Source organism: Chelonia mydas, chromosome 2, assembly GCF_015237465.2.
Source record: "Chelonia mydas isolate rCheMyd1 chromosome 2, rCheMyd1.pri.v2, whole genome shotgun sequence".
Lineage (NCBI taxonomy): Eukaryota > Metazoa > Chordata > Testudines > Cheloniidae > Chelonia > Chelonia mydas.
Window position 1 is genome coordinate 103314158 of NC_057850.1, and position 17993 is coordinate 103332150.

The 17993-nt window shown below is 42.9% G+C and overlaps 1 protein-coding gene across 5 annotated transcripts in view; it reads left to right on the forward strand.

The window, feature by feature from the left end:
* The window catches only part of KIAA0319 (KIAA0319 ortholog), an 83742-nt gene that overhangs the window by 39117 nt on the left and 26632 nt on the right, over window positions 1–17993 (forward strand). For 3 of the 5 annotated variants that reach the window (XM_043540041.1, XM_043540040.1, XM_043540042.1), the window contains 7 exons: window positions 2018–2115; window positions 3118–3205; window positions 4313–4405; window positions 6106–6238; window positions 8504–8732; window positions 11588–11711; window positions 13339–13489. In XM_043540041.1, the coding sequence (XP_043395976.1) occupies window positions 2018–2115; window positions 3118–3205; window positions 4313–4405; window positions 6106–6238; window positions 8504–8732; window positions 11588–11711; window positions 13339–13489 (916 nt within the window). The remainder of the gene's footprint in view (window positions 1–2017; window positions 2116–3117; window positions 3206–4312; window positions 4406–6105; window positions 6239–8503; window positions 8733–11587; window positions 11712–13338; window positions 13490–17993) is intronic. The other 2 variants (XM_037893041.2, XM_037893042.2) reach the window with 1 other exon arrangement.

A 17993-nucleotide genomic window follows, 5' to 3' on the forward strand; every position in this document is an offset into this window, starting at 1 on the left:
TTTTCACAGGGGAGAGAAGTAAATAGCAAGGTCCCAGACTGATTTGAGCTGGTACCAGTGCTGTTCAACATATTCATAAATGATCTGGAAAAAGGGGTAAGCAGTGAGGTGTCAAAATTTGCACATGATACTGTGACTGGTTGGGTGACAGGTACTCCCTCAAGACTGTCACTAGATGTGCTGGGATACCACTGGGAAAAAACCCCTATGCCAGAGAAGGCTTCCCTCCACTCCCGTCTTGCTGAGCTAGACACTCCAGTCGTCTACAGCACAGACCAAGAGGTTGGGCCACGCCTCCTGCAGTGCACAGAAACTAAGATTCACTTAGTCCAGGGGTTTTTCAGGTAACAAGGACTTTCCCAGCACCCAGTATTCAGTCTTTCTGGGAGTTTAAACCCCAAATAAATCCATTTTACTCTGTATAAAGTTTATACAGGGTAAACTCATAAGTTGTCCGTCCTCTGTAGCACTGATAGAGAGATATGCACAGCTGTTTTCTCTCCCAGGTATTAATTACTTACTCTCGGTTAGTTAATAAGCACAAGTGATTTTATTAGGTATAAAAAGTAGGATGTAAGTGGTTCCAAGTAATAACAGACAGAACAAAGTAAGTTACCAAGCAAAGTAAGACAAAACACACGAGTCTAAACCTAATACATTAGGAAACTGAATACAGGTAAATCTCACCCTTAGAGATGTCCCAGTAAACTTCTTTCATAGACTATACGCCTTCCTAATCTGGGCCCAATCCTTTTCAGACCAACATTGTGGCTTATGGCCTGGGTCCAGTAGTCACTCACACCCCGTAGTTACAGACCTTTGTTCCAGTTTCTTTCATGCATCTCTTTGGGGTGGAGAGACCATCTCTTGAGCCAGCTGAAGACAAAATGGAGAGGCTTCCAGGGCCTTTTATATTCTTTCTCTTGTGGGCAGAAATCCCTTTGTTCTTCTGTGCAAAATCACAGCAACAAGATGGAGTTTGTAGGCACCTGGACAAGTCATATGTCCATGAATGATTCAGCTTTTTGCAGGTTGACGCCATTGTTTACATGTTAGTTTGAACGTTCCCAGGAGAGCTCAGATGTGGACTGGCGTCTCCCAAAGTCCATTGTCAGTTAAGTGTTTCTTGGTTGGGCACTTACTCAGAATAGTCCTTTCTCAAGAAGCTGACCAAATGCTTCACTGATGCTACTTAGAATCAAACACATTGCGATACAAGTACATATCATACATTCATAACTTCAAATACAAAAATGATGCACACATACAGACAGCATAGTCATAACTAGCAAATGACAACCTTTTGTAAAGGCAACAAAATTGATTAGGGGCATGGAACAGCTTCCATATGAGGTGAAGTAAAAAAGACTGGGACCGTTCAGCTCAGAAAGAGACAACTAAAGGGGGATATGGGAGAGGCCTATAGCATCGTGACTGGAGGGGAGAAAGCGAATAGGGAAGTGTTATTTATCCCCTTTACATAACACAAGAACCAGGGGTCACTCAATGAAATTAATAGGCATCAGGTTTAAAACAAAAGGAAGTATTTCTTCGTGCAACACACAGTCAACCTGTGAAACTCGTTGCCAGGGGATGTTGTGAAGTCCAAAAGCATAACTGAGTTCAAAAAAGAGCTAGATAAGTTCATGGAGGAGAGGTCCATCCATGGCTATTAGCTAAGATGGTCAGGGATGCAGCCCCATGCTCTGGGTGCCCCTGTGCCTCTGAGTTCCAGAAGCTGGGATAGGATGACAGTGGATGGATCTCTCGATAATTGCCCCGTTCGGTTCATAACCTCTGAAGCATCTGGCATTGGCCACCGTCTGAAGACAGAATATTGGGCTAAGTGGATCATTGATCTGACCCAGTATGGTCGTTCTTATATTTTTATTAAGTCATTGTTTCTGACTATTTTGCTTGTAGACATTCAGCCTCATTTCATTTTTCCCCATGTGTCTGTATAGTTGTTTATATTGAAGGCAAGGCTAATAATTACTGTACAATTTTTCACTCCCAGAAACAGCCTACAGCTATGAGTGGAGCTTGATCAGTCACCCTGCTGACTATGAGGGTGAAATGGAGCGAAAGCGTACACGGACACTGAAACTCTCTCAAGTAAGCAAGACGTAATTTAGTCCCACTACACTCTCATAATTGCTGCATGACATTTTGCGGTCTGCACTGGAGGCATCTTTGATTTGTTACGAATACTTCAGTTGTGCTTCCCTCAGCATGTTATCAGATCGGCTCTGGGATTGTTGGTTTATAAATCAATTCTATCTGCTAGCTAAAAGGCTACATCCTCAGCTAATGTGAATCAGCAGAGCTCTGCTGAAGACCGTGTAGCTGTTACGTGTTCAGTTTACATTAGCTGAGGATCTGTCCTAACGTTCCTGAACAGAAAGAAAAAGTTGGTGAGCTATAGCGTTAGAGTGGACCTGCGGTCCTTCTAATTTATATGTTATGCATCACAGAGAAGTTTATTCCTGTTTTACTGACTGTCAAGGCTCCCTTGTTTCCTCTGCCCGTGTCAGTGTCTTCACTAGGCATATCAAGTTTTTCAGAGGAGTCTGATGATTTTTTAGGACGGGTTCTCAACCTTTTTCTTTCTGAGGCCACCCCAGCATGCTGTTAAAAACACATGGCGCACTTGTGCCACAACGGCTGGTTTTCTGCATATCAAAGCCAGGGCCAGCATTAGGAAGTAGCAAGCAGGGCAACTGTCTTGGACCCTACACCACAAGGGGCCCTGTGAAGCTAAATTGTGCAGGCTTTGGCTTCAGCCCTGGATGGCGGGGCTTTGGCTTTCTGCCCTGGATCTCAAAGAGTCTAATTCCGGTGCTGCATGGCGGACCCCTTGAAATCTGCTCGTGGGCCCCCAGAAGCCCTCGGACCCTGGTTGAGAACTGCTTTTTAGGCAAAATAAATGTGTCTTAAGTGGCTTCTTCTCAATCCCCACCACTGGGCAATGACCATTACGCTTTGTGCATGCCGTTATAGATGGAGCCCTGGATTTCAAGTTGCTTGTTTACAGTCTGACAGGCAAATCTTTAAATGTTCAGATGATCTCTGTGAAATTCCTGCCTGTAACTGGAAACACTCTTTTCTGTGCTTCAGCTCTCAGTAGGCCTCTATGCCTTCAAAGTGACTGTTTCTGGTGAAAACGGATTTGGAGAAGGATTTGTAAATGTCACTGTCAAACCAGGTAAATCAGTTTGCCGGAATAGTAGCTAAATTTTTCAACACAAGGGCTCGTTCACCACCTTTTTTTAAAGCTTCATTAGTGGTTTAAAAGAATAACTAGTCGCCTAACCACACACACACATTTGTATTCAGTACCACACATTTCGTCAGGGAATTTTTTCTAAATTAAATTAAGTGCAGTGTGCGGAATCCCAAGCTGTTCCAGAGCTCCATGCACCTATGGGGAGGGGCAATATTTCACCTGTCTGTCTCCCTGTACACAACCTTCCCCCCAATAGTGAGCTGTTCGGTGCTGAACTGGCCCCTTTCACAAGTTAAAGCAGCCACAGCACTGATTGAACTTAGGCCATTTGGAAGAGTCTCCAGCCTAGGACTGCTGGAGCACAGTGCACTCTGACCTAACATCCTTTCCCCTGCCCTGCCCTACCGTGCCCCAGAACGTACAGCTGGTTTTCAAGAGCTGCCTGTGCTAGCTTTATGTCACTAGGGCATTCCCCAACATCAGGGAAATTCCTAGATACTCCAATGGGGTGGCCTTAAATCCACTTTGTGTTGCTAGAGTGGCACAAAGGGGACTTCGCCTGGGCTAAGGATCTGGACCAGTAGTGGTATTTGAGCATATCATTCTTTCTCCCTAATCACTCGCACTCTGGATCCTAAATTTAAGGTTAGAGGGACTATTGTTTTACAGACCTGCAATGTGGCTCCAAAACTGCATGGATTACTTCATGTATCTAGCTAACTGCATTGCAGCTCTCAAACTTTGCAGGAAATCAATTTTCTGGTAGTGTTAGACAATATATTGAGCAAAGCTGAGCAGTTTCCTTCTGTTTAATTATCTAGCTCATAGTTCTTTAAGAAAACACCATTTTAAGTGCTGTTCTTTAGCTTCTTACCATAGAAAATAATAGAAACTTTCCACCTAACAATCTATCTGATTTCACACACAACCTCCATTATTTTCCCCACTGCCTAAGCATTAATCTTGCTGCTCACTGGTTGGATGTTGATTTGTCTATCGTTCTGGCAGATAGCCCTCTCAGCAGAATAGAGTTCTATGCACAGGTCTTCTTTAAACAAGAGTTTTCTGTTCCTCTTTTTCACACAGCAGTCAGAGTAAACCAACCACCCGTAGCAGTTGCTTCCCCCAACGCACAGGAGGTGTCTTTGCCTACAACTTCTACCTTCATTGATGGCAGTCGTATGTACTGGACAACTCTTTGTTTTTATGCTATAATCCTTATATAGAATTGTAATGTTGTTTCGTATGGATGGTACATTTAATTTATTACCACCATCTCCTACTTATCATATAAGAGCCTCGGTACTATATGTTTATAACATTACATCCCCTATCTGTGTCCTATTGATGAAGCAACACTTGGTTATGATGTTTGTCAGGAAATTTGAGCCCCATCGTTTCCGTTCTAGTGTTTGTTTACCTTTTTATTTTTTTAAATATGAAAGCTTCTCTCTCTGGATCCATTTTCAAGTGGAAAGCAACATGGCCATATAGTTTGGCCTTGATTCTCCACCACTTTGCAGTCATTTATGCCTGGGAATGCGAGTGGGGAATGCTATCAAGTCACTCTTCCTGGTGGTAGTGTTTTACGTTCGCTTTGCACAGGGATAAGCTCCTGATTCACCTAGGTATGTAAGACATGCCCAACTTCAAGCATGTGAATGATCCCACTGAAGTCGATGGAACTACTCGTGTGGTTAAAGTTAGGCATGTGTTTAAGTACCTTGCTGAATCAGGGCATGTATGTCTAAACAAGGAGCATGCCAGGAGATAATCAGGCTGAATGTGTATAAAATGTGAGTCTGAATGAAGTTCGTTATGGAATAATCCATTCTTGAGCTCTCACTCTTTTTCTTTCCTTCTACTCTCTTCACCTACAGAAAGCTCAGTCAATCAAACTTCACATAATCAAGTTGTATGGGGAGGTTGGGAAGATGAAAGTCATCCTCCAATTTGGGGCCAGGGTGCAGGGCTCTGGTGCAGCCCCCTCAGCTGCTTCTCCACTTGAGCAGTGTGTTGGGGGCCATTGGATCCACAGACATGCTAATCTCATAGCCTGTCCTTCCTCCAGTTCCCATTGTCATCCTTCATGCCAACCTGTTCAGGGCCAGTATGGAAATCTCTCCATGTGACATAGGCGATGCTGAGACCTCTTCTACAACCGCTTTTCTAGCTGTTCCTACTCTTCACAGCTGTAGTATTGAGTTAAGCTTTCTGAAGGCTCCTGCCTGCCTTTGTTAATTCTGCTTTGTCTCTGTTTTGTGTTGAATATCACTCTTCTTCATCATCATCTGAGCTGTTCTTTCTGTTTTTATTGGTGTTATTTAATCGCCAACCCTTGGGCCCCAATCATGCAAACACTTACAGATGTGCTTAACTTTACTTGCACAAGTAGTCTCATTGAACACAAAAAAACACTTGAACTACTCACATATTTTAAAATTAAGCATGATTGAGGTCTAAATAGATAGCTACCTTAAGTGCTGGAGTGGAATTACCTATGGTCTTTTGGTATAATATATCCTTTCATGATTTTTTCCTTTTTAAAATGGAATAAGGAAGCTAAATATACCCCCTTCTCAATGTAATTGCCATATTATACAATTACATATTTATAGACTTGCTGCCATTTAAAAAAATCAACATTTACCTCAACATAACCAGGAGTTATCTTTATCTAAGTATAGGGAAATACTGCTGTGGGTCAGATGTTGTGGTTTAATACCTGTCAGCAAATTGAGATTGCTCGGTGTATTCGTGTGTGTGAACATGTCTGAAAAGATAAATATAGAAAACCAATTAAAGTTTCTTAGTATGAGAGGTTTTTAATATTCATGGTGTTAATACCAGACTCTGGTATTTTTCTTTACTTGATATAGAAAGTAGAGATGACACTAAGATACTGAGTTACCACTGGGAGGAAATTAAAGGTCCCTTGCGAGAACAAAAGGCATCAGCTGACACGCCTGTTTTGCACTTGTCTAACCTTGTTCCTGGAAATTACACTTTCCGGTAAGTGAGGTGCTTTCCCTCCTCCTGTGTTTCAAGCCTCACATCATGATTTCAATTCAAGATTTTTTTTCTTTTTGTATGTCCTTTGGAGCAGGGACCATCTTTTTGTTCTGTTTGTACAGTGCCTGGCACACTGGGTTTCTGGTCCATGACTAGAGCTCTCAGGTGCTATGGTAATACACATAAACAATAATCTTTGTGTTGATGTTTGCCTCCTCAAACAGAGGGCTATGGCTTTGGCAAATTGTACCCCTAAGTTTAGCTTGTTGCAGAATCTGAGGGAGTAGGATAATGCAGAAACACTTACATGGATTTCACAAGACTGACATGTTGCAGCAAATCAAAATTTGTTTTGCAGCGTGGTGTTATGTAAAATGATATATCAGAATCTCAACCCCAAACCCCAACCCCAGCAATGTTTTCTATAATTGAGGAGAGACTATTTTCATTTCATTATTTTTCATTCCACAAGTTGGAAAAGTGTCCTTGGTATCCGTATGTAGTCAACTGTTGTAGTCATGCTCTAGAACTAACTGTAGACAGGATGGGATTAGGAGACTGATCACTGCAAAGCACTCTGGTGAGTCAATATTGCAAGAATCATTAACTTCTTCAGTAAAACCTTTTCATTGTTACCATTTGACTCCCAGCATAGCCTGCTGAAACTGGAGTCAATCCAGGTTTCTGTGCAAAAGCAGAGATTGCCGTTGTAATTCTGAGTGCTTGTTCAGTATGATAAATTCTCCATTTTCTAGCAACTTTCAGTTTAGGACCCAATCTTGCACGCCCTTTATAGGCAGGACTGTCACAGACTTCAACAGGTGATTTGCCTGCTAAAGTGAGTCCTAAATTTGATATAAAATCAATTGTTATGAAATTGCTTAATAACATAACATCATTGAGGTGTTGGAACTTAGAGTTCACATACATGTGTGTAAAGTGTGGTGCTCTGTGCGAGCGTTGTGTGCTAATACTTGCTTTGACATATAGGTCCATATTGTGTTCTCAGTTATACAGATGTAAGTCTTGAGCAGCTCTAATGACTTCATGAGTTACTCCATATTCACAATGGTGTAAATGAGGCTGAAAATTGACCCGTTGCCCATATCGGGGATGCTTCTAGAATGCCTTCCAAGGAAGGATCTTAAAGTGCTCTTCATACAATAATGAATTAAGTCTCAAAAGACCTATGTCAGGTGACCATTTATTATACCCATGTACAGGTAGGGAAACTGAAGTTCAGAGACATTAAAGTGACTTGTCCAAGGTTACAAAGGCAATCTGTCGCAAAACTGGGAATGGAACTCCGAGCACCTACCTTCCAGTCCTTTTGCTTTCACTGCAAAACTATCCTTCCCCTTATGATAAAATTGCTTTATACTGGTTTGCCGAATTTTGTGGAAAGCTTCAAAGTGCACTCCCTCCAAGTGTTTCGTTATGTACATTAGGCACAACTGAGCTCAGTTAAAGATGTGTTCTGATACCACAATGAGGAGCACAGTATAAATACCTAAACCAGGTAACTTTCCCTCAGAATTTCATTCACTTGTAGATTTATATCTCAATCTTAATTTAAAGTATAATGGGATTTCCATTTTGTTTATTGTTAGCAGTAATATAACTTCATTGTTTTGGTATTGTGACTTAGCCTCCATTGACATTGTCTTCAAAAATTTTGGATGCTGCTAAATCCCACTAAAGTAAATAATTTTAGTTCCGCAAAGGAAAAAGAGGACACTATGAATGTTAATTACTTCACCTCTGCTGAGTCTGGTATCTAATTTCAGAACTTCTCAAACAATCTTTTCTTCAGTTATTAACAGGAATTAATACATTTCAGATGGAGAGCTAAATTGTTGGGTTCTTACTCAGTAAGTGTTGTTAGGAATTTGGGACTTGGGATGAAATATTGGCTCTGTTGAAGTCAATGGGAGCTTTGCCATTGATTTAAATGGAGTTAAAATTTCACCTGTAGCCAGAATGGGGAGAGTTTAAAAATTTCAGGTATATTGTCAGTATCGTGCAAGGCAGTGTTTGGAAATCGTTTCCTTATCATTTTCCTGAGACCTGAGTATAGGAATCTGGATTTCCTTTGTAACAGTTCATCACATTAGAAACACTTTACCTCAGGGTAGGAAAGTGCTCTTGACTTTGCTTTGTTTTAGGTGTTATTTTTGCCATCTCCTGTTGCAGGAGAAACATGGGCATCTGAACTTGGCAGAAATCCAAATTAATGGATTTTCAATATCCTCCTTCCTCCTGTAGGTTAACAGTAATTGATTCAGATGGAGCAGTGAACTCCACAATTGCATCTCTGACAGTCAACAAACCAGTGGATTACCCACCCATTGCCAACACAGGACCAAATCAGGCAATAACTTTGCCCCAAAACTTCATCACACTGAATGGAAACCAGAGCAGTGATGATCATGAGATTGTCAGCTACGAGTGGTCGCTTAGCTCCAAAAGTAAAGGCAAAGTAGTAGCAATGCAGGTAAGCTTACTTCTTGTTTAATATCAAAAGCTTGTTTTATCTTTTGTTTCTAATTTGAGCAAATAAATACCTAGAAATTGTCACCACATTTGCTAGTTGTTATTTAAAATGTATGGTTACCCCTTTTGACCTATGCAAAGTATGCAGTTCTTGTATTAAATTCTTTTTAGAGTCTGTAGATCTTGTTTTCATTCCCTTTGGTGGTGTTTTAATTTATTTTGGCCAACTTTGATTTCTGTGAGCAGCTTCATTATTTGTTCCCTCTTGGTTGAACAGGAATACCAGCTCCCAGTTTCTCTCCTTGGATCCAGCGGTTAACAGCAGCATTATCCCTTCTGACTCAAGCATTCAAAGTTTTGCAAGTTGTTTCCATTAAGAGGAGAAATTGATGGTGTGGTCAAGTATTTCTTTGACTCAATCCCGTTTATGTACAAAGAATATACACAAAATCCTGTTTCCCTGAACACAATAGGAACAGATCACAGAGGGCAGTTTCTTTGTTCACATTTCCAAACCTCTTTCCAGCCAGCACTCTGCCCCAAAAGCTCTCACTTGGCTTTCTTTCAGGGCCACATTGTAAGGTGATGAGTCATCGCTGAACTAGAGTCTGATTAAGCCACATGCACTGATGAGTCATTCTGTTGCTCGGCTCCAGCTAGTCCACAAGCCAGGAACTGGCCTGGTGACTTTCAGGGCAGGTATATATGCCTCAGAGGAGGAACAGTAGCTCAGTCTGCTCAATGTCACTCAAGGGTTTAGAACTCTCCCCTACCTGCCTTAGCCTGCTCCAGCCATTGTCTTGCTCCAGCCCTGTTGCTAGTCCTGCTCCAGCCATGGTCTTGCTCCATCCCCATCATGGTTTCTGACACACATTACCAGTGCTTCCCTGACTGGCTGCTTCTCCCACAGAGAGAAAGGGCAATACCCAAACAATACCCAGCCCCCTATGTTTTCATTCAGTCCCCAGTGAAATCCCTCCACCTAGATAGATCAGCTTCTGACCAGCCTGATATGCCTATCATTTGGGTGGTGGCTCCTGTTTTTCCCCTCTTTTACTCCAAAAAGCAGCTTAACTGCTTATTACATTTGTCATGAATGGAAGGCAGCTTTTAGATCCATCAGCTTCAGTCCTCAACATTCATCATAACAGTATCTTCCGCTCTCAGTAAAATTGTGCAGTCATATTAAAGTTAAGCCAATTTACTCTATTAATTTTTATGGCTGTTTTCCCTTTTAAGAACTCACTTTAATGAATATTATCCAGGGCTTTTTGCACTCTGCAAGGCCTCAGATCTTAACTCTGCAGTGAGTTGACTTAATTAATTCCCAGATCATCTGAACCACAGAAGCCACTTTTGTAGGATAGATGTGTTTGTCCATGTTGAAAATGAGGATGTTTCAGAGCTTGCCTACACTCGTTTTGTACCACTATAATTATATTAGTTTAGAAACGGATTATAATTAAATTGGTACAGACCCTTAACATGGACTGAGTTATTCCCATTCATATAAGCAGCTTTCTACTGCTGTAACTGTTCATAATAGAAGGTTGCACTGATTTTAGCGATATTGATTTCTAAATTGATACAGTGGTACAGAAACTGTGCTGACAAGCTCGAAGTCTGAGAAAGCAGGTGTCTGCACAACTTGGAACTATAGGTCTGGGAGTTATTACAGCCCAAAGCAACTCCCCTGTGTGAATGGGACCCTGGCTCAATATGTCTAATGGGCTCATCAATTATCTGATGCTGAAATGCAATGGCATGTTACAATTTCTGCTCAAGAACTGGGAATAGTCTTCATGGCTACGAAGCTGAGGATGTGAGGACTGTTGCATTTGCCAGTAGCTGATTTTTAGTACAGAAATGAGCTCTGGTTAATTAATAATAAAAATTACACTTTAGATAGTTTTAAATGATATCTTTATTCATTTAAAGGTGATGTGTTGCATCATAATTTGCTACAGCGTGCACTGTTACGATGCCACAAATGATCACTTATTAATATGGTGGTTGGGACGTGGGCTATAATGGGCCCTTTACACATTTATATTTAAATATCAGATTACCACGCTATTAATTGTGTGATGGGCATTATGAGAGAGTACCTGATGGGCAATTTGTGGGATCAGGATTTCGTCCTAGAGGTAAAGTCAGTGACATAACTTATTATGATATTAGTGATATTAACTTCAGTGGGCCCAGGATTTGGTCCTTCTGTATATTTTCTTTATTGACATTTTCACTAGAAGACAATGTACAATACACAATATAATGTTATAAGATGTCTTATTGATATAAAATAGATGCCCTCATAAACCTATATTATCTTCCCAATATGAATGCAATCAGATCGGTTTTTTCATTTTAATGACATTTTAGTTCAACTACGTGTTCATATTAACTGAAGGAAGCTGTTCTTTTTACAAATACTACATTTAAACAGCTTTGCTGTGTTTAAATAAAAAGACATATCATCAAGGAAACGAAAGAAGTTATAATAATGATGATCATTTTACTTGTTAGTTATGAATGTAAATATGCTGCACAAGAAATTGTTGTTCATTGTTATTGTTTTTAAAATAATCAGCAATTATAGCAAAATAAGAAATTTAAATTTGACTACAAAGGAAAGACTAGTCTGTTTGCTTAAGAGAGTCTGAATAGTGTATCTGAAATTTGCTTTTAAATCTATTTTTCCCTTGAGACACATTTGAGCAGACGAAATGTTTGTTGTTGTTATGAATTAAAACTGTTAGTTGGCTACTATACCAAATTGTATTGCTTAGACCATTTTGTACCTTTTGATTTTTCTTTCTTCATCTCCTATAATCTTCTGTTTTACCTCATGACTAGGGAGTGCGGACTCCATACCTCCAGTTGTCTGCAATGCAGGAAGGAGATTATACATTTCAGCTGACTATTACAGACTCAGCGAGACAGCGGTCCACAGCTGAGGTCACCGTGATTGTACAGCCTGGTAGGTAGACTGGAAACAGCTTTAGCTTTGTAGCTGATACATCGGCATCATAATTACAGCTGTTCTTGAAGGCCCTGCTTACCTGAGTTGCTTCTGCACTGAATCTCTCAGCTGGCAGACAGAGTATCCAATGGTGGCTGCATCAGAGACTCTCTTGCTATTTCTTTTAAAGGTGAACAGCAAAGTAAAAAATAAAAATAGACTACAGCACGTCTGTGCTGAAAGCTCCCACTAAGCAGACTGCATGAGGCATTCAGCACAGAGGTACATTTTAACTGATTTTTGGAAAGTTGAAATGCAGTTCTGTGCTGAATTTCTTGCACAGCCAGCCCGCTTAGCGAGGTCATTCGGCACATAAATCAGCGCTTCATTCAATTTTTGTTTTGCTCTGCAGTTCACCTTCAGGATTCCTTTTGTGGTTTGAATTCTCAATAGGCTTGCTTGATAAGTGTTGCTGGAAAATTGCACTATGAATTTTCAAAGATTTCCCCTTTCAAATTATCTTCTGGATTTGAAGCTGACTGATGGACACTCCAAATGGTCTAGGTCTCATCAGATTTTCATGAAGGTTTTCTCTGGGTAATGAGTTTGCCAGACTCTAGGCCCCAGCGAGGTGGGAGGGTACCAGAGTCTGGGCTGTAGCCCGAGCCCAGATGTTGGCACCAGAATTAAACAGCCCTATAGACTGAGCCACGTGAGCCCTAGCTGGCTGGCACAGGCCAGCCGCAGGTTTTTAATTGCCATGTAGACATACCGTGAGAGTACAGAGTTCTATGCAGATGACCATGCTGCAGTAAAGCTCTACTATAGCTGTTTACTGCAGTGATCAGGAACACAAATCCCAAATGCAGCCCATGTCTGTGCCTTTAAAATTGAGGACAGCATGACACTATGAAAATTTTGCTCATGAAATGTGGTCTAAGGATGAGCCAATATCCTGGGAAATGGGATCATGACTGTGATCTAACTGTAACAGCAAGGATTGAAAGAAGAATCCTAGGAAACATATTTCCTTATTAAATCCTCAGCTGGCGTAAATTGGCATAACTCCATTGAAGTCAATAGCATTTTGCTGATTAAGATCTGGCTCAAGATTCTTTCTTTTATGATCAAGGGCCATATTCATGTTGGTGGAAGTCGGTGGATTTCCACAGGGCTGGATGAATCTGACCCCACGTGCCCACTAGGAGCATATTTAAGTGGAACACAGATAAAGTAGGAAAAAATACCCCGATGCTGATGGGGCAAAGCATTTTTGAATGTTGTGTATGAGAAGATGCAAAAGCTCTTTAAGTGTGATTGTGCCAGAAAAAGTGACTATAAAGAAGACACTGGGGGGTGGGAGAGATCTCCACATGCCCTGCCCCATTCTGTACACCCCCTTAAATGCCAGACAGAATCTGTCCCACTGTAGGGTTTCTGCAGAACTACTTACTAACACCCTAGAGGATCTTGCAGACTCTTTTATAAACCAGACCCGTGGGATCCTTGCTTTCATATTCTTTGAGCAAATGTGCGCAGCTTATCATATAAAATCTAAATCTCTGTATTCATTAAAAATGGCCCCAGTGATTGATAACCTCCACAAGTGACTGATTAGTTGAATTTTTAAATATGATTTTTACAGAAAATAACAGTCCTCCAGTAGCGGTGGCTGGTCCAGATAAAGAATTAACATTTCCAGTAGAAAGCACTACACTGGACGGAAGCAAAAGTCATGATGACCAAGGCATTGTTTTCTATCACTGGGAAAATATCAGGTATCTAGTAAAAATGAGGTTAGTCCAATTGCTTGGCTGAAAGAGTATCCAACCCTATTATAAAGGAGACGCAAGACCAAGAATAACTTTGGGAAACATGCTGCTTTGCTTGGTGGAGGATGGGATGGAAACTTTATGGCAGTGAGAATATGTAAAAGGTTTAAACAGAGCAAACTAATGCCCCACAATGTTGATTGGAAAACCCTTCAGACTGTTTCTTTCACTGTAAACCAGCCGTGATCCTACAAACATTTACAAATTTGAGTAGCTTTTCTCACAAAAAGTACCACCGTTTGTACACAGCCAGGAAGAAAATGGGAAGAAAGGAAGGATCTCATTTGGATACTGGGTCCCTTTGCCTCCCCACCTCCAACCAAAATATGAAAGCAAAAAGGTGTTGGATTTCCTGGTGCCATGTTATGCTGTTGCATCTAAGTGCCATTTTGCTAAGGGGGATTAGCAGCATGTCTGGTAGTGATCTACAGGAATGTCAGATTCAACTTGAAAGCCTGTGAGATTTCTGCCTATGTCTTGTAATGAGTCATGGCAGATTAGTACAAACAAAGGTTTGTAAAAAGAATGGCAGGAACTCTCACGTCTCCCATTAAAAAGTGAACAAGAGGCTTGCACATCAGTAATGTACACAGTTACCCCTGTATGTTCCTAGACTTCTCAGTGAATACAGTGGACTGAATGATAGCTTAAATCCCCAATATGTTTGAGTCCAGGCTTTCATCAACAGACTGGACTGGACAGTTTTTATGTTTAAGTATTTTAACTTTAACATCTTTTGACAGTGATTTACAAAATTTTGTAATTGCATTTGTCTGTAGCAAGTGACCAAATACTTAATAAAAAGTAACAGATACGAACCCATTCAGCTATCACACTTGTGACGCAGCAGACACATGGTTTGCTGGCACTCAGTATATTTAGTGACAGTGTGGAACTCCTATGATTACAGCAAATGTGGCCGTAAGTGTTGCTGAAATATTAGAGCAGGAGAGTGGGAATCAGTATTCCTGGATTCTTTTCCTGCTCGTGACTTGATGTGTGACCATGGGCACCTCTGCATGCCTTAGGCCTGGTCTACAGTACGCTGTTATTTCGGAATTAGCCAAGTTACCTTGAAATAAAACTGGTTCTGTCCACACGACCAAACCAATTTTTTCGATTTAAAGGGCTCTTTACTCTGATTTCTGTACTCCACCTCGGCAAGTGGAGTAGCGCTAAAATTGAGATCGTAGTTCCGGGTTACAGGTACTGTGGATGCAATTCAACGATATTGGCCTCCGGGAGCTATCCCAGAATGCTCCCTTGTGACCGCTCTGGACAACACTCTGAACTCCAGTGCACTAGCCAGGTGGGCAGTAAAAGCCCTGGGAACTTTTGAATTTCCTGTTTGGTCACCATCAGCACAGGTGACCATCAGCACAGTCCACCATCACAGGCGATCATGCAGAGTCCACCATCACAGGCGATCATGCAGAGTCCACCATCACAGGCAACCATGCAGAGTCCACCATCTCAAGAGACCACACAGTCCTGGATTCGCAGACAAGCTCCAGCATGGTCCAAACGGGAGGCACTGGATCTCATCGCATGTTGGGGAGATGAATCTGTTATGGCAGTACTAAGTTCCAAAAAAAGGAACAGAAATACGTATGCTAAAGTCTCCAGGGCCATGACAGAAAGAGGCTACTCCATGGACACAGAACAGTGTCATACAAAAATCAAGGAGCTCAGGCAAGCATACCAAAAAGCCAGGGAGGTGAACAGGTGCTCTGGGTCACAGCCCCATACATGCTGCTTCTACCATGAGCTGCATGCAATTATGGGGGGTGACGACACCACTACCCCACCACTGTCCGTGGACACCTGCAAGGGGGGAGTTGCACAGAGCGAGGAGGATGAGTTATTGGAGGACGAAGAGGAGGAGGAGGAGGACCGTGCACAGGTGGCAAGTGGGGAATCTGTTTTTCCTCCCTAGCCAGAAACTCTTCTTAACGCTGGAGCCAACAGCCTCCCCCTACTCCCAAAGCATGCTCCCAGACCATGACCCTGGAGGCACTTCTGGTGAGTGAGAGCTTGATCGGAACCACGCGGTTGGGGATGGGGGGAAACCCAGCCGCGCTGGGCTGTTTGCGTTTCGTTTAAAGGACTCATCCCTTCTCAGAACCTCATCGGAGCCACACTGGGCTGTTCACGTTTAGTTTAAAGGGCTCCTCCCTGCTCAGAGCTTCATCGGAGCCCCGCAGTGTGTGTGTGTGTGTGGGGGGGGGGGTGTTGTGTGAAGCGATCATCCCAGACAGCCTGCAGGCTGCCTGCAAGCTGAATTCTGTTGCCTGGCCGCTGCCTGCAAGCTGAATTCTGTTGCCTGGCTGCATGTGATGGCTTACTCACTCCAAAGTGGCAGGCACTTCAATATAAGAGGCAAAATGAGACCTTGTACAGAAAGAATATGTGCTGTGTGCTATGAATTGCCTGTTTCACTGAGAAACAGTGTTCCCTTTGTTCTCTAAAATGTATCTTTTAAAATACTACCCTCCATTTTTCTCCTCCTGCAGCAGGTGCAAATGTTTCAACGCAGCCCCTATCTACTCCGTCCCAGAGGCTGGTCCAGATTAGAAGGCGGAAAAAACGAACTCGGGACGACATGTTTGCCGAGCTCATGCAGTCCTCCCGCACTGATAGGGCCCAGTTGAATGCGTGGAGGCAAACAATTGCGGAGTCATGTAAAGCGTTACATGAATACGAAGAGAGGAGGGATGTGCGCGATGACAGCAGGCAGGATGCTATGGTCAAGCTCATGGGGGAGCAAACTGACATGCTCCGCTGTATGGTGGATCTAATGCGGGAAAGGCAGCAAGACCACAGACTACTGTCGCAGCCCCTGAATAACCGCCCTCCCTCCTCCCCAAGTTCCATAGCATCCTCACCCAGATGCCCAAGAACATGGGGTGGGAAGGCTACGGGGACCCACACAGTCAACCCCAGAGGATTGCACAAGCAGCAGAAAGCTGGCATATCCTAAATTTTGATTTCATTTCTGGACTTGTCCTTCCTTCCTCCTCCACCTCCCTAACCTAATACCCCCCTTCCCCTGTCTAGCTTCTGATTTCTCTCAATGTTTTGTGCCACAAATAATATAGAATGGTTTTTAAACAATTGTGACTTTATTTCCTTTAATATATATATATATATAGGGGGCAGGTAACTTTAAGAGAAACAAACACAACTCTCACACCGTACCCTGGCCAGTCATGAAACTGGCTTTCAAAGCTTCTCTGATGCGCAGCGCGCCCTGCTGTGCTCTTCTAATCACCCTGTTGTCTGGCTGTGCGAAACTGGCCGCAAGGCGAGTTGCCTCAACCTCCCACCCTGCCATAAACATCTCCCCCTTACTCTCACAGATATTGTGGAGCACACAACAAGCAGCAATTACAATTGGAATACTGGTTGTGCTGAGATCTAACTGAGTCAGTAAACTGCGCCAGCGCGCTTTCAAACGTCCAAACGCACAGTCTACCACCATTCTGCACTTGTTCAGCCTATAGTTGAACTGCTCCTTACTACTGTCCAGGGTGCCTCTGTACGGCTTCATGAGCCATGGCATTAAGGGGTAGGCTGGGTCCCCGAGGATAACTATAGGCATTTCAATAACCCCAACAGTAATTTTCTGATCTGGGAAGTAAGTTCCTTCCTGCAGCTTTTGAAACAGACCAGAGTTCCTGAAGATGTGAGAGTCATGCACCTTTCCCGGCCATCCCACGTTGATGTTGGTGAAACGTCCCTTGTGATCCACCAGTGCTTCCAGCACCATGGAAAAGTACCCATTGCGGTTTATGTACTGGCCGCCCCGGTGTTCCCGGGCCAAGATAGGGATATGCATTCTGTCTATCGCCCCGCCGCAGTTAGGGAACCCCAGCGCATTAAAGCCATCCACAATGGTCTGCACATTTCCCAGAGTCACTACCCTTGATAGCAGCTGGTCAATGATTGTGTTGGCTACTTGCAGCACAGCAGCCCCCACAGTAGATTTGCCCACTCCAAGCTGATTCCCGACTGACCGGTAGCTGTCGGGCGTTGCAAGCTTCCACAGGGATATCACCACTCACTTCTCAACTGTCAGGGCAGCTCTCATCTTGGTATTCCTGTGCTTCAGGGCAGGGGAAAGCAACTCACAAAGTTCCATGAAAGTGGCCTTACGCATGCGAAAGCTTTGCAGCCACTGGGAATCGTCCCAGACCTGCAACACTATGCGGTCCCACCAGTCTGTGCTTGTTTCCTGGGCCCACAATCAGCGTTCCACAGCATGAACCTGGCCCAACAGCACCATGATCTCCCTATCGCCACATGCCGTGCTGTCTGTGTCCATGTCCTCATCACTATAGTAATTGCGCTGTTGTCGCTTCATCGCCTGGTTTTGCAGGTACTGCACATACTGCTGGATAACACGCGAGGTATTTACAATGGTCAAAACTGCAGCGGAGATCTGATCGGGCTCCATGGCTATGGCGCC